Source organism: Trachinotus anak, unplaced genomic scaffold (genome assembly GCF_046630095.1).
Source record: "Trachinotus anak isolate AG129_WGS33_773 ecotype Australia unplaced genomic scaffold, CSIRO_AGI_Tana_v1 ptg000032l, whole genome shotgun sequence".
Classification (NCBI taxonomy): domain Eukaryota; kingdom Metazoa; phylum Chordata; class Actinopteri; order Carangiformes; family Carangidae; genus Trachinotus; species Trachinotus anak.
The window spans coordinates 5,745,483-5,766,822 of NW_027273883.1; the positions used below are offsets into that span (position 1 = coordinate 5,745,483).

The following is a 21,340-nucleotide window of genomic DNA, read 5'->3' on the forward strand; positions in this document are numbered from 1 at the left end:
GCCATCGTTCAGCAGGAGTAATAGGGAGCTAGTGAGTGGGAGATTAGTGGTATCAGCAAACTAAGAGGCTTTTATGTTGAAAGACAACATGCAGTTTTGTTCCTTGGGAACTTATTGAATTCCCTTAAAACTTTACCCACTGACATAGTGAACCAAATCAGTGTCCATGGCTGCTCAAAGCCAGCTCAGCATTCTGCCTCAGCCTCCAGCTCAAGCGATTTACAGGTGGGAGGCTTATTCTGGAGCTGGAGTCAGGGACAGCTTGGCTGCCAGATACAGTCAGACTGATAGGCTTGTTCACACTGAGCTGATGGAAGGTCGGTCACACTACCATGGGAAAGCTGTAAAGTATACCCCAGCAGCCCCAGCCTCCGCAGGGTACCCAGTAACATGAAATTGAGACAATATACATATGTGTTAGTTGAACATTTTTACAGGTGACCTGATATCAGCAGAGATTACAAGCTCTCTAAAATAACAGTGGTCACCTGCACCTGAGGCAAACTTCACTGCTGGCTGCTGTTTATCAGGTTTTACATAAGTAATAACTAATGATTGTAATAACATCACCGGTATTTGACTAATGGATGAACAAATAACAGAAAATTGTTACACGCTGCTGTGTGTGTGTGTGTGTTTGAGAATTTATAATGTTGTGTGTTTGTGTGTGTGTGTTTCAGATCTGCTGTTTGGTGTCCCTGGAAAGTACACAGGCGTCAGTCATTATAACAGGAAGAGGGTGGTGACGTACACAATCACTGTTGTGTTGTCCAGCTACGATGCAAAGTGAGTTACACATGCAACACAACTGTAGGTTCAAGTGAGTTGTAATAGAAAGAGAATGACAGAGTCATTTTTTCTTTCTGTCACAGTGTAAAGGAAACGGTCTTCATGCAAATTCTGCTGTGACAAATGCCTTGTTGTAATTACATTTCATTCAGGGCCAAGTGTGAATCAGGCAGTTTCCTTTTTCATGCCTCAAGCTGGTTTGTTTTTCTTCTGAAGCTGCATTTATTGTGGCTGTGTGCTTATTATGACTTGTGTAGCATATAGATTTCAAGGCATTAGTTTAACAAGCGTTATTGAGACAACTTGGGGGGCTTTTTTTAGCCTCTTCTCCCTGCATTATAGACTATGAACCATGATGTGAGGTTTAACAGAAGTCTCTTCTTTTGCCAACTGAGAAAAAACTGTTTTTGACAGGCATAAATTTAAAGGTAATTTGGTCTGAGTGGGCTGGATCTGCAGTGCGGCTGCTGCTGCTGCTGATGGTGATGATGATGATGATGGTGATCATGATGATGATCTCTGATCTTGAGGTATGTGTGTGTCCAGGTTCCTGAGCAGCCTGCGGGCGCGTCTGAAGCAGCTCCACCCGTCAGCAAACTGCAGCCTGAGAGACGACCACATGGTTCACGTCCACTTCAAGGAGGAGATCGGCATCGCTGAGCTCATCCCCCTCGTCACCACCTACATCATCCTTTTCGCCTACATCTACTTCTCCACACGTAAGTCCGACTCCCTGTCTGTCTGTCCCGTCTGCTCTGTGTGTCTTGTTCCACCATTGACTCTTTAACTTCTTTCTTTCTTTCTTTTTTTCCTTCTTTGCACAACTCACATTGCTTAATCATCAAAAGGTGCCAACGACTCATGGCTGCTGCACCTTTGTATGTGCATGTGTGCTTGTATGCCAAGGTTGTTCCTGTCTGGTGCAGGGATAATCCTCATGTAGGAACATTGTACACCGCTGCAAGAATGCTCTCAGCTAACACCTCAGCAACTTGCCAGTACAAACATTAGTACAGGGAACAAACACACACATACTACAAGTACACAAAATGAATGTTCCCACTCAAGCTGATTAGTTAATTCACATTTGGCACCTTGCAGAAGGCATTTTTTCCTTGACTATCAACTATCAAAATTAACCCAAAATTTCTTGTTTTTTTCATTTAATTTTAACTTAATTTAGATTTTTTACATTTTATAGAATATTTATTTTTCTTTTTTACTTGTATAGCTCTAAATTATGCTCCCTTTATGCTAACCAGTTGTAAAGAACATTGTGTAGCTATACTCTCGCACTGCAGGGATTTTCAGAATTAATATGTGAATGCAAAACCCTCTTAGCATTTTTGGCCAATACAGGATTTCTGAAGGTAATAAAGTCTTAAAATATTTTGATGTATTTAATGGTGAATTAGTCTCTTTAAAAAAAGCCACATTGGCAGGATCAACATTTGAGGGATTTGTTGGGAGTACATCTGTCCCCACGACTGAGGTGTTAAATACATGAATACTTACAATAGTTAATGTAACAGTTGTGTGTAGAGTTTCAGTGTCCTGCCCTTAACTCAGGTCCTCTGCTCCCTGCAGGTAAGATTGACATGGTGAAGTCTAAGTGGGGCCTGGCTCTGGCTGCTGTGGTCACAGTCCTCAGCTCTCTGCTCATGTCTGTTGGACTGTGTACGCTGTTTGGACTGACACCCACACTCAATGGAGGGTAGGAATGCCCAGTTTTTTCTGCATCGTAATGTTTGTCTGTCCGTCTGCACTAAACTTCAAAAACTTTTGAAGGAGAGCCACAGAGATAAATATTGAGAATTTGTTTGTTTGATTTTATTTTTTGGCAACACATTTTTTTTTTCTTTTTTTTTTTCTTAGGTTTTAGTTTTTATCCTCTCAAAAGCAGGACATCAAGAAATCAGAGACAGTAATGACGTATTTAGTTGCAACATGTTTGAACATGTTTCCCATTCACAGAGCCATGCTAGCAGCCACGCTAGCAGTGCAGCTTTGTGGATGGCAGTCTCAGTCTATCCGTCCACCACTGAAGCATCTCAGCTGGATGGATTAGCATGAAATTCTGTGCATCCAAGAGGATGAACATTAGTGACTTTCATGATCCCCCGACTTTTCTCTTGTGCCACCAGGAGGTTGACAACATTTTGGTTTGAGTGATATGTTGTGAGGTGCAGATATTCATGATGCCCAGAGGATGAATCCTATGACTGACTTTTCATTTAGCATCAGGTTAAAATCTTAATTTGCCCAATATTTTGGTTTATGATCAAACTTATTTCCATCAGGCTCAGCTGTACTCTGAGTTTAGTGCTAATGAGCAAATATAAAAATGCTAACATGCTGAAGTAAAGTCAGATGGTGAACAAGATGCACATTGTGTCTGCTATACAGCAACACATTAGCATCGTCATTGTGAGCAAGTTAGCGCTCTGACATCAGGATTCAGTTCAAAGCACCTCTTTGTTGCTAGCATGGCGGTTAATGAAACATGTCGACATGTATCTTACAACTTGTGTGGTATTTGTGAAGACATTTTATCAAGACAGACTGTCACTGAAATCCAACTGCTCATCAGGACCACTCATCTCCAACTTATTTATGGGAAGTTGGAGGAAGAAATAAATAAATAAAAATAAATGAATTTAGCCTCTGGGTCACAGTTGGAAGAGTTTCTGCTGCTGTTGTGTCGTCCTCATTATGTCCTCACTGACATTCACTGACAATGTGTCTGTTAATATTTACATCCCCCACAGGCCGTTACTGTTTCACCATTATCTCTTATCTCGTTCACAGAAGGGCCAGGACAGGTCCACCAACACTAACACACACCAGCTTATTGATTTCCCATTTCCTCTGCATTGACTTAAATGGATTTGTGTTAATATTTACAGCAACTTGGCTAAAAGTCAGGTGGGTCAGTGTGGAGGAAAAAGAAGGAATGGGGGTGTGGACGTGGGTGGGGCAATGCAAGGGGGCGGGGATATAGTGATGTTGACATTTAATGGTCGTCCAATCATTTGAGGACTATTAGAAAGCAGACATCGTGGCGTGATAACAGCACACTGTTGTCCAACCACTGACCAAGATCCACGCGAGTCCGCTGTGGGCTGTGCTTGTACTTTGTGTGTTTGCATAAACACACACCAAGGCTGACACAACCAAGCTTTCCATGCAAACTTCACATCCTGTCCTCTCATGGCTCACTCCACACCCAGGGCTGCTGAGATTGTGTGTGTGTGTGTGTGTGTGTGTGTGTGTGAGATAGGTCTGATGTAACAAGCAGAGCTGTTGACTCCTCCGTGACCCAGTTATACACTTACTTCTATAGCACAAGCTTATCTCTACTCTGACTAATCTCCCTCTACACTTCATCACAGGGACTTTCCCAGCAGACAAATACCAAATATTGATAAAGAATTATAATAATGAATTGTAAATTATCATTTTATAATTATAATTTTTTTTTATTGCTGGTGTAGTTTGGTCCTGAGTCATATTCACTGTTACTCTGACTTATAAGCGACATAATTCACTTTACTGTAAATGACCATACTGATGGTCACACAGTTCCTATTCAGAAACAGCACAGTCCCTGGTGAAATGAACAGCCATTGTGTCATTGTGGGTGAGATAGATATTTATTTGAAATCTTATAAACGTGACCCTAAAACTAAGGTTGGGCAGTGACAAATTTGATTCATGTCTACTGTCATTTTTCCCCCAATAAATAAATTGTGTTCCTCTTTTGTTTGTATCAAAAATCCAGCGCCTGAAATATAATTTCCTCATGTTAATCAAACCTAGAAGACATTAGGTGAGAGCTGGATTTTTATAATGCATGGATTTTCAGAATTAGTATTAAAAGTTTATTAATACTGGTACAATTTTGAGAGAAATTTTAGTTCTTTGAAAATATTGTTTCTTATTCCATTGTTTGCTAAAAAAAGTGACTCTTCACAACCACTTCAGGGAGACTCAGCTTCAACCTTTGCACTCTGTGTTTGTTGTTTGGTGTTATGTTAATGATCTGGGAGCTAAAGCTTCCGCTACCTTTGAGTGCAGACAGAGCTTCAAAAACATGCTAATGTGGCAAAGGGAAATTTTGCCTAGAAATGAGATCGTGTGTGTAGTTTATGCAAACTGACTCTCAGACATGTGTCCTGCTGTTTTCCAGTTTAGTTCTGAAGTTGTAGCTGTTTCTGTCTCTTTCTGCAGGGAGATTTTTCCCTACCTGGTGGTGGTGATCGGCCTGGAGAATGTCTTGGTCCTCACGAAGTCCGTGGTCTCCACACCTGTCGACCTCGAGGTCAAACTCCGCATTGCTCAGGGTGAGGACAGAGTGTGTGTTGACTTTGTTTGTTTCAGATACAGTTAAAACATGTGCTGAAAAAAATGCTGATTCATCTGAACGTCTGTCTATTCTACAAATCACCAAAGAGTTATCCTGTTCTGTCCTGACAAATCAAAGGCTGGTGAACTGAGCTCACTTAGCTTTTGGAATATCCTGCTGCATAAACTGGCATATTGAGTGTCTCCTCTGTTTTTGAAATTTTGCTCTGTCTTCCTGCAGGCCTCAGTAATGAGAGCTGGTCTATCATGAAGAACATGGCCACTGAACTGTGCATCATCCTCATTGGATATTTCACTCTGGTGCCAGCTATCCAGGTAATGGAAACGGAACTGTTCCATCAGCAGAGACAAAGAATAGGAAATAACAGTGGGACAGAAAATCAATACAAATATGCAGCTTGAAAACAATAGGGAAACTATGAGAACATGAAAACACGTCTCCTTTTCCCACTAGGATTTGTGTGACCTACTTAAAAAGATGAATATATATGAAGTTCTCTCAATCCAATTTTATCATGAACTGTTAGCAGCAAGCTACTGCTTTGCTCATTTTAAGATGCAAGCCCCAGGGATTTTAAAAATGAGCAGCAGTGTCAAGCTAGCCAGTCATCACACCACTGCGCTTACATGTGATGTGATGTGCAGAGGTGTGATGGTTTCTGTGTTTTTGCAGGAGTTCTGTTTGTTCGCTGTCGTGGGGCTGGTGTCTGACTTCTTCCTGCAGATGTTCTTCTTCACCACAGTACTATCTATAGACATCCGCCGCATGGAGGTAAGAACTCATATACACACACACACACACACACACACACACGCACGCACACACTCATTTACACATCTGGCTTTGTAATTATTCTTGAGGGATCAGTGTGACAATCAAAGAAAAATATCTGAAACCCGAACACAAAGATGACATGAAAGCAAGCGGGGCTGAGATACACACACACACACACACACACACACACACAAACACACACACAGCCTTTCTCATGAGCCGATACAGGACGTACAGGAGGTCAGGTGCCGGTCACAGGCCCACATACATTCACCACATAGTTTTCAGATTACTGTGTTCCCACATGTGCAGTTCTCATTTAAAACCTCTTACTGATCCACTGTTACTCCTTTTTCCTGTCTCACACATACTGAAACCTTTCACTGGTGTTTAGCTCAGTGCCTCGCTAAATGAGCATTAGTGCCAGAAACCCATACTTTTACATACACGAAAAATACATTAAGGGGTTATAAACCCTTAATCCTATTAATTAGTGGCTTATGTAAAATATGTGATTAACATGTCTGTACCTAATGACTGTTTTCATTATTGATTGATATGTTGATTTAGATTTTGTTTTTTCTAATTGTTTATCCTTTAGATTGTCAGAAAATAATGAATAATGTCCAACACAGTTTACCAGAGCCCATGATTATGTCTTTAAACTGCTTATTTTTTCCAACTCATTCAACTCCAGTGATATAAAACACTGGAAAGTAGCAAGTGCTCACGTTGCAGAAGCTGGAACCAGAGAATATTTAGCATTTTTGCTTGATAATCGATGAATTGTTCAAACAACTGACCATTGTTTCATCGTTTCGGTTGTACACTTTCCGACAGAGAAGAGGGGAAACTCAGTAAAGATCAGCTGGTGTTGTTTTTGGCAGGATTCAAACTCCGCCCACTGTTTGACCTCAGATCTTCATAAATTTGAGTAAAAAGTTTTTTTTAAAAAGCAGTCAGTCTAAACCACCTCATTCTCCTCCAGCTGGCTGACTTGAACCGCCGCCTGCCGGCCGAAGCAGGGCTGCCTCCACCCAAGCCGGGCCCACTGCGTCCACGCGAGGTCCCCCCTCCGCCGCGACCCTCCCCCCACACGATCACCCTGCAGACCCCGGCCTTCAGGAACCTGAGGCTCCCCAAGAGGCTGCGTGTGGTGTACTTCCTGGCTCGCACGCGGCTGGCTCAGCGGATCATCATGGTGAGAGGATGGATTCAAAGCTGATTGTAAATGTCTGTCATTTGTGTTACACTGTTGTGTGCCTTGTGCTGCTCCTGAGCTTTGTGAGTCTGGACTCGTTGTGTTACTGACTGACTGATCGTTGACATTCATTCGCTTTTTTCCCAGGCCGGCACAGTGATCTGGATCGGCATCCTCGTCTATACTGACCCAGCCGGGATCCGCACCTACCTGGCTGCGCAGGTATCTGAGCAAAGCCCTCTGGGAGATCCTGGAGGGGGTGGCCTGCCTCCTCACCTGGGTGTGGCCCCCGTCTTCCGTGGTGGAGATCCTACCAGCACCCTCAGTATCCACCCTGCACCAGATCCAACTCCCTTACCCGAGAACCAATCACAGGGCCACCATGGCTCAGCCAGGTCAGGGCCCCTCGCCCAGGCCCCGCCTGCGGTGCCTCAGATCAGTTGGGGCTCAGAGGACGAGGAGGGCTGGAGGAGACTGTCCTTCAGGCACTGGCCATCACTCTTCAGCTACTACAACATCACCTTAGCAAAGAGGTGAGAGGTGCAGAGAGGTGTTTTCATTTATCCCACTGAGTCTGTTTAAACTGACAAGTAATTGATGAATAACTGAGCAGACAAAGCTCATTTACAAAATGTTTTGCTTCCTCCTTTTACCAATTCCATAAAATCCAGTTTTATCTAAAAAAGAGATTTAACATCTGGTTTTATGTAAGTAACACCTCTTTTATTTTCCATGGAGTCACTTTAATGTTGGAAAAATCCATTGTTTTTATCTTTTACATTACGTCTCACGTTATTCCAGCTGTTAATTGAAACTTTGCGATGTGTACACACAGTTAAATCTTCAAACTCAAGGCTGCACTATTCCATCGAATGTCTTCTGCATCATTCTCAAGCAGGAAGATCTTACAGCTTCACCTTTTGATAGAAACTCAGACCGACACAGTATAACAGTTGATTTTGTTCTCAGGCTGTGCAGTAATAGAAATCACAAACATGACCCAACTAGCCTAAGATGCTGCACTCTGGGCATAATCAGTGAATTCCGACAGCTCTTTGATACAATATTTCATCTGTTACACCTCAACAATTAACCTTGTCAACAAGTCTCTGTGCTTTGGCCAGAAAGCTTCTGTCAGGTTTTATTATAATCTCTCTGTTACTGTCTGTCCATCCTCAGGTACATCAGCATCCTGCCTGTCATCCCCGTCACCGTTCACCTGAGCCCCCAGGAGGCCATCGAGACACGTCACCCTCAGGACACAAGGCATCCTCCACCACCCATTCCCAAAGTCTCTGCAGATCTACAGACTGACCTCACCCTGTACAAGTGAGTGCTCCAACACACACACACACACACACACATTCAGTACTCAAAACTTCCACATGAGTATAAAAACTGGGCTTAAGAGCAGTGTGGTGGGAAGGAAGGAGGGAAATATCAGTCATAGCATCATATTTCCAAAATAACCCTTCAAGCTGTGGTTTCTTGTGTAACCGGTTAGTGTCTAGCGTGTGTATTGGTTTTTTTGGGGTATATATTAGATATATTTTTGGGCTTTTGTGCCTTTATTTGAAAGGACAGTGGAGACTGACAGGACAGGGCAGAGAGAGGGGGAATGACATGCAGGAAAGAGTCGAGCCGGCTGGGAGTTGAGCCGGCTGGGAGTTGAACCGGCGACTCGCCCGCTAAGAGCATTTGTGCTAATGTGGTACGCACCCTAACCATTCAGCTATTGGATGGCTGTGTGCATCGTGTTTCGATGAAGAGGCCAAGACCAAGATATTGTTGAGGCGATGTCTGTTTATTCTGACAAAACAGGTAAAAATCCACATCCTCCAGTCGACTGTGATCTTGTAAGTCAACACAATATGTTAGCGTACTACACAGTAGGTCTAAGCTAGCAGTTGAACTCTTGAATGTCATTTAGAAGAAAGGCTAAGACATGGATGATCATGATGTCACTCTCCTCTCCCATGGAGTACAACAGTAAAACAGAACAGAATTTAAAGCTGTCTGGCTTTGGGTCTTTCCACCAGGGTGTCACTGAACTGATTGCCCAGTGGACATTGAAACCCTTGTTGAAGTCCGTTCTGCAGCAAGTCCTTCAGAGCTGGAACAGTAAAGTAAAGTAGAGTCCAAGGTCATGTGGAGCTCTCACGGTTGTAACTAGCACTGATCGAAGGCCGTCTCTGACCAGGTGCATGTTTTAGGGAGGGATGCATGAAGTGTCACTGTGTCAAGTGTCACCGGAGTCATTATCTTATCTAAGGTAAATATAGAGACAAAGAAAGGGAGGGCTCTTGTTATTTGTGCCTTCAGCAATATTGACTCTCGCTGACTGTACCAGGCCGACTGGTTGCTGTGAAGACATCGTTGAGCTGTGATGAAACGCCAGAGAGGGAGATGGTTTGACCTGTATCGTCTCTGAACGTTACCAGAACATTGAAATATTTGTTTCGAGATCTTTCTTGAACTTCACAGCATTTGACAGTTTTACACGTTTCCACTTTAAAATCTAATTTTACTTCACTTTACTTTACTGGCCTTTTTTTTCTACCTCTGTTTATAGTGACAACTCTTTCTGTCACTACTATAATTGTTGTTATTTCTGTCTGCTGCACATCTGGAAAACTTTGATGCTGGAAAAGTGTGTTGCGTAACTGTGACAATTGGTAAACCTGAGCTGTCAGCTCCAGTCTTTTCTGCATTATAACTGCATATTTAATCTTTTTTTTTTTTATATCTATGCTTATTTAGATGTTGACACATTTGAAAATGAAGTATGTAAACTCTATGTAAAATCTAACCCTAACCCTAACCCTAACATTTTTTTATATCATGAAACATTAAAAATGCTCAGTCTAAAAAATATTAAAGGCAGCGCAGGAATCACACCATCCTCCAGCAGAGGATGAAAGGCTGATGTTTGTTATGTCAAGGGCAAATTTTATGGCAAACAATAATCTGAGAGTGAAAGTTTTACATAAGATTAATGATCGGTATCTGTTTTGGAAGCCTGAAGGAAAGATCATCCTCTGCTTATCTTGGAGGGAAATTCATTTGTCACATAAATTATTTCACACACTTTGTCGTTTATGTTTTTAAGGTCCAATCTCCTTTTCTGCTGACACACCATTTATAACACATCAGTCAGGGTCGGGAGTTTAGCCTTCAGTGCCGTGTTGTGTAAGGCAGCGTGTTGTCACCCTGACTGCCAAGTGGAAGGCTGAGATCTTCGTTTCATCTTTGGACAGTAGATACGAAGGTTATCAGCTGAAGCTGGGTCAGGGTCGTGACCTTCACAGCGGGGAAGCAGCAGCTGAGTTTATGGCTTGTTTTGATGACCCTGAGATGGAGAGAAGGCCAGCGTGATAAAGGCGAACACGCTGTTAAGACCGGGTTCAGAGCAGGTTGCAACACCGTCAGAGATGCAGGTTTAGATGTGTAGGAAAGATTGTTCTTGTTGAATGCAAAGAGAAAAAAAACAATCTTCAGCTGAGCCTGGAGTAGTTCAGGCAGGTCCCAAGTTCTTTTACAGTGAAATGGAAATTGATTTGGATTCCAAACAATGAGCTTCAGATCTAAGAGCAGAAACGGTGCATTTCTCTTCTACCTGAGAAACCAGTTAATAAAACCACAGCATCATATCCTCTCCTGATGGCTCCTCATGCAGAAGGTGCTGGAGGATTGTGTTTTGCTTCTGGCTGAAAATTGTATCAGACTGAAATACAAATATCAAGTGGGGCTGCAGCAATTATATAATAATTTAGGGGTCAATCAACAAACTGGCAACAGTTTTGATGCCAAATATTTTCTGCTTCCTGTCAAAATCTCTCAGATGTGAGGATTTGATTTATTTCTTTGATGTACATGATGCCAAACTGAACTGAACTGATTACTGCCTTTTTTTTTTCTTACTATAGTCTGATACTTTATGAACAAACTAATTGATTAATCAAGAAATAATTGGCAGATTAATTACTAAACAGTTGCTGCAGTTCACTAAAATCAATCACATCTCGTTTTATTACATCTTGTTCCAGTTTCTCACTGCCACAGTGAAGACAGTTTAACTAGAGGTGTGAAGGTTGTGATGTTTTTGGTCCTTGAGCTGATAAAGATTTAGGTTCCAGTGGTTGAAAACAACAACAACTTTGAACAAACTTTAAACAAATTGCCCAGAGTTATATAAAACATAATTTATTCATCAGTTTCAGTGTAAAGCACAGTAAGTGTCCTACATTTTACTGCCACTTTTAATGCAGAGTTGTGTTTTGCAGAACTTTATTCTGCTCTGTTTCATTTCAAAGACACAGAGGAATTCTGGTCAGATTTATAGACCAAATGATTTATCACTAAAATCAGTAAAGAAAATAATCTTTGGTTGCAGGACTGTTTTTTTTTCTCATCATGTAGTTTTTCAGTCTTCCTTCCTGCCTCCTCTACTCTGCGATGTGCATGTGTTTACATTGGTGGAGGGTGGACCACAAACACACGTTTAAAGCTGAGGGAGATACTGACCAGTGGCCTTTGCTTCTAACGTGTTTAGAGGACATTGTGTAGTTTCTGTAATCAATACAGAAACAAGCTTTCCCATCAGAGGGAGTAGCAGACAGACAGGTTCTGGCTGCTCCCGGTCTAAACAGATGCAACTCACTGTCACTGTAAATATTGCAACAAACATGTACACAAACAGGCTGCAGCCTCTTACACACTAAAGGGACACTGCGTGCTGCCTTGTGTATTTGTCAGTAACATAAATATGTAACAGGAAAGAAATCAACCCTCCACATTGTTGGAACTCAAAGCTGTGTGTGGCACTGTGGTCAGATGTGCACAGAACATTTCCAGTCGCTGACTTTGAATCAGATTTCGGTCTCTGTGTACGTGCTGCAGCTCGACAGCCGCTGCCAAGATCAGATTTGCTTCCCTCTGGAGTCAAGAATGAACTGGTCTGAGCACAACATGGAGACCAAGATGGAGCCAAAAACACAGCGAACACTGGACTTAAATGACTCCAGAGGAAGGATCTCTAACTGCTGGAAGTGTAAATAAACAAGTGTTTGATCACAGGCTAAAAAAGGTGATGATATGATAGTGTTGTCTTCGCAGCTTGTCTCTACTGCTACCAAGTGGTCAAAAAAGTACTGCTGTTGCAGGTGAAGTGCTTTGGAACTCATGTTCACTTGTTTCCACATCATTTAACAGAAATAAAATTATGTCTAGAAGAGCAGATACATTTGTTTTCCTCTGGGAAAAGGATCTGGAGTTGACCATTTACTAAAACTGCCTAATGAATGAGCTTTTCCTGAGTCCATTAATTTATTATTTATATTATTTATTTATTAATTTACAAAGCTTGAGTCATTTATAATTGAGCTTTGTGAGTGCAAATAAATGAGTAATACTTATTTATTTTGGCTAATACTAATTAAGTGTGGTTGCCTGTTACATGGCCCATAAGGCTGCAGTTCAAGTCAAGTGTCTAATAAAGGCCAAACCAAAATAAAGTTAAAAACAAGAAGAAAAAACGACTCTCCATCTGAAGGCATCACTGAATGACACAGATCTTAACATCGGGTCCTTGCAGCCTGGAGTTTTTATGGACTGGTATTTCAGGCAGAGCGGGTCACACACCTCTGGCAGGTTTCGTCCTCACAGTTACGCCACATTCCTCTGCACATAGTAAAGCAGTCGATTACAGGGTGCTGTGCAATGCTCCGAGCGGTCACTGCTCATTTTGCTGTCACTAAGAGTTTTTCACTTGTTTGAAATGTATCTCACATACAGACTGAATGTTTATGACACATATTCAAGTTTGTCTCAAAGCTCAGAATAGTTGTGAACAGTATACCCGGGTGGGGAGTGATGTTTTCTCTTCAACAAGATTATTGATCTGTGTTCAACATCTAACAGCCTGGGTGTAGAGATGTGAGAGTGAAGATAGAGTGTGTGCATATTATTATTATTATTATTAGTTATTGTCATGGGGTGAAATGCTGGAACTGGTTGTGTAAATGTGTATCATGGTATAAATGTTGATGCTGCAGGAAACAAACTTTAATTTGATACAAGGGTAAGTTCTTATTTGCCTCCTCTTCCCGTCCAGGGTGGCAGCTCTGGGCCTGGCGGCCGGCGTCCTGCTGGTTCTGCTCCTCTTCTGTCTCTACCGCGTTCTCTGCCCACGTAACTACGGACAGAACGGCGTAGCCCACGGGCGCCGGCGCCGAGGGGACCTGCCCTGCGACGATTACGGCTACTCACCACCTGTCAGCGAGATCTCACCGCTGCTTTTGAGGGGCCACAGTATGGTGAGAATGGAAACACACCACACACATAGATTAGACTGGTCACAAGGGTTTGTACACAGCTGTTGACCACCAGACAACCATAAGTGGAGACTTTGGCTGATTTAAAGCTTCTATGAACAGAATTAGAAAATTTTAGACTTTGAAAAGACAATCTGAAAATTTGAAAATCTCTTTCGTCTATTTTCCAAAAACAAAGTCAGGAAAAAAGCAGTGCTCCAGATGACAAGTATCACCTTGTGTTAATCCTCTGGGTTAATCTATTTCCAATCAGTAGGCTGACAAACATCTCTTTGTATTTAATTATTCTGAGGCAAACTTCCTGTACATCTGAGCATTTCACCAGAGGAGTCATTTTGGAAGAACAACAACAAAAACAACAGGAGTTCGCTGAGCGACTGATTTCAAAATAAAGCAGAGAAAAAACTGTCAGTTTCTCATAAATACAGTAGAACGAGTCACAGGCTGCTGGCACTAAACAAAAGAATTATCAAATGTAGGTTGACATTTCATGATAGTAACGATGTTTTTATTTTCATCAGATCAAGTCAGTTTTGGTTGAAGCTGGTTCTTTCTGTCCTGCAGGATATCGAGTGTTTGGCCAGTGATGGGATGCTACTGGCGAGCTGCTGCCTGGCCGGACAGATCCGTGTGTGGGACGCCCAGACTGGGGACTGTTTGACCGTCATCCCAAACCACGGGTGAGACTCACAGTCTGTCCATAGTTTAGCAAACCCTTTCAAACCTCTATTGTTAAGCAAAGCAAAAAAAAAGTAAACCAGTGTCTCCTGTGGGTAAAGGATGTGATGGTGACACTGTTGACATATGTTGCTGATGAATAATATCAGACAGATCAATTAATCTTCCTCAGTAACTCTCCGTAGTGTTTGATGACGCCTTGCAGCTAACGCTAACTGAGCACTCTGTCTCGGTTCTAGGCTGAGACGGAGCAGCAGCAGTGGCTGCTGGGAGCAGCGGGACGGCTGGGACAGCATGGGCAGCGCCGCAGAGCCCGAGGGTTTGGGCTCCGAAGGCTGCGACCGCTCCATCGGTGGCGACGGCCTATCAGAGGACGAGGGCTACCCGCTGAGGCGCCGCACCGCTCCCGCCCGGCCGACTCTGTTCAACGACCAGCCCGATCTCACCCCGCTCATTGACACCAACTTCACCTGCCAGCCACCCTCCCACCTCTCCACCCCACCCAGGGGAGGATTTGACTTTGGAGGTCTGGTGGAGCGTGCCTACATGGAGCACGAGCCCCCCTCACCCTCCGCCTACACCTCTCCCTCCTCGGCCTCTTCCTCGCCACCCTCAGGAGCTAACCTCCAAAGAAGGCCCAGCTTTGGGGACTCAGCCACCCCTTTAACCCAGGAGCGGGTCTCTACAGCAGGGACGCAGGCGACGGCAGACTGGGAAAGCTCAGTCTGGGCCATGGAGCTGAGAGGGAATCTGATCGCTGCCGGGAGGAGCAGCGGTAAACTGGAGGTGTGTGAAATAATACTTGTATTTATAACCTGGAGTTTAAATTAAGATGCTGTTTGTTTTTACACAAAGCGAAAAATAGAAATGTGCCACTTTCAGTTTTTTGATTTTTTTTTTTTTTGTTTTTATGTGTAAAGGATTCACTGTGTGTTTGGGTACAGATTTAATATTATACATATTATCATGCCACATACACTATATGATAACTGTAAAATGACTGTCCTCTATAAACTAACTGACCTGTGTGTGGTTACAGCTGTGGGATGCCGTGGAGGGGTCGTTACGTTGCAGTAATGAAGATGGCGTCTCGGGGATCACAGCTCTAGCCTTCCTCAACAACAGGTTAAACACACAAACGTACACACAGAAAAACCGCACTTTCTCCGGGATGTTGTGCTGTGATGGTAAAGTGAGATGTGTCAGTGACTGTACTTGGTCCTGAGACTCCATGTTCCTCCTCTTCCTCCTCAGGATCGTAGCAGCTCGACTGAACGGGTCTCTAGATTTCTTCACCGTTGAGATAAATAAACCTCTGGGTCTGCTGCAGTACAGAGGTGAGACTCAACATTACACCTGTGTACTGACGCTTCACTGTTTTTATTCTGAGTAAACACTTCATCGTATTTGTTTCACACATTGCAGAACATAAAACCAGATGATTCCACTGAAATAAAGTTTAAATAGAAGAAATGGATGTGAAGCTTCCTGATACTTTATTGAAAAAGCTGCATGTCCTCCTCCTGCAGGTGCCCCTGGGCGAGGCAGCATGCCTCCGTCTCCCTGTTACAGCAGCGAGGATGTGATCAGCCTCCACCTCACGCGCTCCATACAGTGCGCTCACCAGAAGCCGATCACGGTGCTGCGAGCGGCCGCCGGGAGGGTCGTCACCGGCAGCCAGGACCACACAGTCCGGGTAACAGACCTGTTTCCTTTTTTTAGTCAGTTCCTGAGGAGATTAAGTATCAGGCTCCTCAAAGTACAACAAATAATAAAGATGTCAAAACTCAGTGGTTCAACACTAAACTAACTATAGAAGTATTCTGTCACTGAATATATCACATATGACAGTATCAACGGTCTTAATCATGTCTGTCTCTGTGATCGTTCCTCAGGTTTATCGTCTGGAGGACTCGTGCTGCCTCTTTACCCTGCAGGGTCACTCTGGAGGGATCACAGCCATCTACATAGACCAGGTCAGTATTACACCCCCCACCCACAAACATACATGCATATATACGCAACATGATATTATTAGTATGTATCCCTGTAGCTTCCTGCAAGCTAGATTTTCTCTCCGTCTCTCTCAGACGATGGTTCTGGCGAGTGGAGGACAGGACGGCGCCATCTGCCTGTGGGACGTCCTGACAGGGAGCCGGGTAAGCCATGTTTACGGTCACCGTGGTGACGTCACCTCGCTGGTCTGCACCACCTCTTGTGTCATCAGCTCAGGACTGGATGACCTCATCTGTATCTGGGACCGTAGCACTGGGATCAAGCTCTACTCTATACAGCAGGTACTGTCTGTGTGTGTGTGTGTGCGTGCGTGCGTGCGTGTGTGTGCGTGTGCGCGCGTAGCGGAGCTCTGTGTCACAGTGGGATAAGAACTATCAGGGTTTGGCTACATAAACAATTGTTAGTAGGATGCATTCATTGTTGACTTTGGTCTCTTCCTGGAATTAAGTTGTTCATTGATAAACAGAAACTGAATTTGTCAATATTTGATTAATTATTCCTCTCCCCTCGACAGGAGGTGGGATGCGGGGCCAGTCTGGGAGTAATCTCTGAGTCTCTCCTGGTAACGGGGGGCCAAGGCTGCGTCTCCTTCTGGGACCTGAACTTTGGGGACCTGCTGCAGACGGTCTACCTGGGCCAGAGCAGCGACGGCCAGGGCGTACGGCAGCTGCTGGTGCTGGACAACGCCGCCATCGTCTGCGACTTTGGCAGCGAGCTCAGCCTGGTGTACGTGCCCTCAGTGCTGGAGAAACTAGACTGAGGAGGGATGGACGGCAACAGTCGATGATGATGATGATGATGATGGTGGGAACACATAAAAAAAACATGCAGTCAGAATTTCCTTTTCCTCTTCATCATTTCGACTTTCCCCAGATTTTAGTTTTTTGCTGTTTCTGACACCAGGACGAGACGCGACCATGCGATCGGTTTCTATGTGCACACGAGATCTTTCAAGTGCACGCCCGGATGTAACGAGGAAGGACACACTGTGCAACCTGCTGCATTTTATCACGGGAGGGTAACCTCCCTCAATGCTGATGTGCTGACATTTAACGAGGGTCATGAGGTTCGTTCAAGAAAAGCTGGATGTTTCTCACCAGTTCGTGCTTTTTTTTTTGTTGTGTGTGTGTGTGCACGTGTGTTTGTTTTTGTGGCTCTGCCCTCTATGCTGCTGATACGGGTGGGGCTTCACAGTGACCCCCACCCACCCAGAGAGGAAGATAAAACTGTCTCCTTATTTTTTAATATTCCTGCTGCCTCGTTTGGCCCGAGTGCAGCGACGGCGAGCTCGACGGGTTTACGGCCTGTTGGGCTGAGCTGAGCAGTTATACATGAGTGTGAGTGTGTGAGTGTTTGTGTTGGAGATTGAATGAATGAATGAATCTAGGCCCTTTTTTATGGCAAAACACTGCTGAGAACAAAAACGGATTGAGTGAAATGTGTGTGTGAGGGAGACGTGATGATTACTGTATAAAGTGAACCTGTTTTTATATGTATAAATCTATTATTTATTAGCGGTACATTTTGAATAACAGTTTGTTTATGAACAGCTAATCCTGGCTCTTAAAGGAGAATTTAATAATGTGGAGATAAATGTAAAGATGGTGATTGTTTGTCTGGGTAGGGGCACTGGTTAAAAAATGATTTGTGATATTGAACTGGAAACACTGAAGTGTTTGTTGTTGTGGAGTAGGGGGCTGAAGGGGGAGAGGTTCCTCCTTTGATCCCAGCCTTGGCCTCTGGGGTTACTGATGCTGTACGAGGGGGGGCCCGCTGCGGCCCCTCTGGCCCCCCTAGTGCTACACCTTCATCAGGCTACCTCCATTTTACAAACTGCTTGAATTTTTAGACAACAACACTGACGTCACCCTGCACAGGCGTCATGTTTACATTGGCTACCGTATTTTTTTGATAAATTGTGCCCTTTAGAGATTCTTTTAAAAGTCACAGTTAATTCCAACTGGTTCAACTTCAACAGTTTCCATTTTGGCCGCAAACGATGACGGAACTTAATCACATCCAACGCCAGACCTGACAGCGTTTTCTAGTCATTGCCATGTTGTTGATGCAGACTCGAGTGGAGTTGTCTTAAAACCTGTTCACCTCTTTCTGCAGCCAGTCAGTGAAGATGTGAAGAAAGACAGTTAATATTTCCACCTGAGACAATATCACATAATAATATATACAGATGCTTTGTTTACCTGATCAATCAGTCAATCTACAGGGAATTAACCCAACTATTTTGATAATCAATTTAGCTTCTGAAATTACAAACATTTTCAGGTTCTCAAATTTGAGAATTTGCTGCTTCTCCTTGTCTCATGGTATTTTCAATAGGCTCAAGTAAATTTTAATGGTAGTCTGTCACTGTTTTGTGATGTTTTATAGATGGATCGGCTGATAAAATCTTTACAAACAATGAATTGAAAACAATATTCAACAGATTAATTGATGATTAAAAACTCATCGAGAGCCTTTCTACTCACCATGTTGACGGATCTTATTTTAGTCATTCACCACTTCACTCTGGTAACCTGCTGAGAGATCGTAACCCTCCAGGTTTAAGACTTCTCCCTGTCCGACACCAACAACATCCAGAATGTATTTTTTCTCCAAATCATCCACCATCTACTGTATGTGCTGAATGTAGTCCCAGAAGGTGTGACGAACAAACCCGTTAAAAACCAGCGACTAAACCCGTCACAGTATGGCACAGCAACACTAATTCAATGCACTATTAACCTTTTCTGACGCATCTGCTCACACACACTCGGCACTTACACGAACATCAGCTTACACACAGGAAAAGTGGACACACAACAAGTACACATGGAAACCAAGTTCACACCTGCAGACGCGTCCAGGTCAAGGGTCACAGGTGTGGTTTCACAGGGACGCAGCACCCACTGGTTTCCACTCTGCACAAAACAAGCAGCTGACAACTGTTGACCTTCGCTGTCAGTATTCAACATTTGTACTGAAACCAGACCTGTGACCTCCCTGGCGCTGTAACCGTGTTAATGTTTTAGCTTTGTGTTTTCTGTTGTTAACGGTAGTCAAGAAAGTTTTAGAAACAGAAAAATGTGTAGCTTTTAGATTTTGCCTTTTTTTAAAAACTTGTGTTTTCTAGCAATGTGAATTTGAGTTAAAGCTTCAGTTAGACATTTTGGGAAATAGCATTTATTTACTTCCTGGGAGAGAGAGTTCAATGAGAAGATCAAAACCACTCGGTTTAATGTTCAGCTAAAGGTTCTGGTTAGCAGCTGGCAGGTTAGCTTAGCACAAAGACTGGAAACAGCTAGCTTCAGTTCTCATGTGTTAGTGTACACTCAGCTCTCCAGAAGATAAATATTGATCTGTTGTTCTTAAGATATTTTCAGAATCCTCAAACACTTCTTATCATCTGGATGAAAAAATATAAAAAGGACTTATACAGTTGAGCAGTTACAGTTATAGTTACAACTCTGTGTGCTAACCGGACTGCCGACGGGCTGCCATCTTTGTTTTGATCAGGAAACAGCGGCGCCAACAAGTTGAATATTTTTTATTTTTTTATAATGCAGCAGACTGAATATTTTTTCATCCACATGACCAGAGGAGTCTTTGGGGATTTTAGAGAGACACTTTCTGCTTTTAAAATGACGTTCACCTAAATATCACTTGTTAATTATCCTTTAAAGAAACTAACGGTTACCTCTGTGACATGAGCTAGCTTGGCGCTGTTGAACAAAATTAGCCTACCAGCACCATGAAAGCTCACTCATTAACCTAACTTAGCTTTAGTTTGTTTAATTTGTGCAAAATCCAAGGTATAAAAATGACTGTGGGAGCTAAATATAGGATTTTTACTCAGATCAAAGCAGCTCCTCTAAATTAGTCCAGAGATTAGCATTTAGCAGTTTTCCTGTTTCCAGTCTTTGTGTCTAACTTGCCAGCAGGTGTTGGACCATTTTCTAGTAAAGTCTGACTGCATGGACGTTACTCTGGTTGTTGGTATTACTGATATTCAGTCTTTAAAACACGGAGAGAAGGAAAAGTACATGACTATATTTAGTTTGCAGGCACAGAAGGGTCAAAGGTCATCAGAAATTGTGATTTTTTTATTCTGCTGTGCTTCTGTTGACACTGCTGCACTCAGTACTTCCCAGGTATGTGGGATTTCTCTCACCTTCTTTAAAGACTGAATAACACCACACAAATCAATCCAGGGGCAACAGAAACACATTAGAATGAAGGTCAGCATTTCTCACACAGGTCTTCAGAACTTGTGACCCCAATGTGCCTGAAAACAGAAAATAAATATGCAGAAAATAAATATTGTCAGGTAGTTGGCCTTTCTTTCACCAGCTTCACAGACTGAATAAACAACAGCCACTTATACAAAGTAACATCCATGCAACAGCGTCCCAGGACATGGTGCAACACTGGCTATAATCTCATATGTCGGAGTGCTGTCAATGTTCTCATCTAGTTGACTCTCTGCTAGAAAGCAAATAAAATAATTCCCTGAATGTCAAACTATTCCTTTAAGGAGGGAGGGAGGGTTGGTGTGGCAATTTCAATTGAATCTTAGCTTCTTATGAATGTGTTAGTTCATCACATGGACTTGCCCTTGTAACGATCCATATTCAACAGCACTTCGTCAGGTAATGAATACGATTCTGCCCAGTTTATCGAGCCTTGTTGTTGTTGCTGTTGCTGCTGTTCAGTGTCAAACATACCTTTTCATCCTTTTGCTTTCATTCATGCAGCTGTCACTGAACCGTATCAGGAGACTGTGGTTGCAGCCTTGACCTCCTTTTCTCCTTTGAGTTGTTAAAGCAGAAAAAAAAGGAACGTTTGCTGTGGCAGCATCCTCACAATAAAAGGCAGAAATCAATTATTTAACATGTGGTGGTCCACATCTGATCCTCCATCAGCTGCCTAAGCCAGGAGAAATCATACTCCATGTCATTTCTCACGGTTTAGACCTCTGTTTGGAGAATCAGAGCTGTGGTAAAATTATAAAAAACTAAATCTATAAATCTCTGTCTGCTCCTTTCCCCCCTCCAGCCTCCTCCCTTCATTGGCAGGCTACAATCTACGCAGGCTGTAGTAGTGGAGGTAACTTATTTACTATTTTGTAACACAAAAAGCGCAAGACTTTGTACTAATTTTCAAATAAAGAGGCTTTGATACCACACA

General features: G+C 43.1%; 1 protein-coding gene across 2 annotated transcripts in view; it reads left to right on the top strand.

Annotated features, from left to right (window-relative positions):
* scap (SREBF chaperone) overlaps positions 1–21,338 on the top strand; it is a 35,548-nt gene extending 14,210 nt beyond the window's left edge. For both annotated transcript variants that reach the window (XM_071470523.1, XM_071470521.1), the window contains exons 6-23: positions 681–786; positions 1,336–1,508; positions 2,377–2,503; positions 5,020–5,132; positions 5,375–5,469; positions 5,828–5,926; positions 6,918–7,130; positions 7,278–7,663; positions 8,310–8,459; positions 13,243–13,444; positions 14,027–14,142; positions 14,380–14,926; positions 15,180–15,265; positions 15,395–15,477; positions 15,670–15,836; positions 16,036–16,116; positions 16,231–16,437; positions 16,671–21,338. In XM_071470523.1, the coding sequence (XP_071326624.1) occupies positions 681–786; positions 1,336–1,508; positions 2,377–2,503; positions 5,020–5,132; positions 5,375–5,469; positions 5,828–5,926; positions 6,918–7,130; positions 7,278–7,663; positions 8,310–8,459; positions 13,243–13,444; positions 14,027–14,142; positions 14,380–14,926; positions 15,180–15,265; positions 15,395–15,477; positions 15,670–15,836; positions 16,036–16,116; positions 16,231–16,437; positions 16,671–16,916 (3,197 nt within the window). In that variant the 3' untranslated portion in view covers positions 16,917–21,338. The remainder of the gene's footprint in view (positions 1–680; positions 787–1,335; positions 1,509–2,376; positions 2,504–5,019; positions 5,133–5,374; positions 5,470–5,827; positions 5,927–6,917; positions 7,131–7,277; positions 7,664–8,309; positions 8,460–13,242; positions 13,445–14,026; positions 14,143–14,379; positions 14,927–15,179; positions 15,266–15,394; positions 15,478–15,669; positions 15,837–16,035; positions 16,117–16,230; positions 16,438–16,670) is intronic.
* The last annotated feature ends 2 nt before the right edge of the window (positions 21,339–21,340 follow it).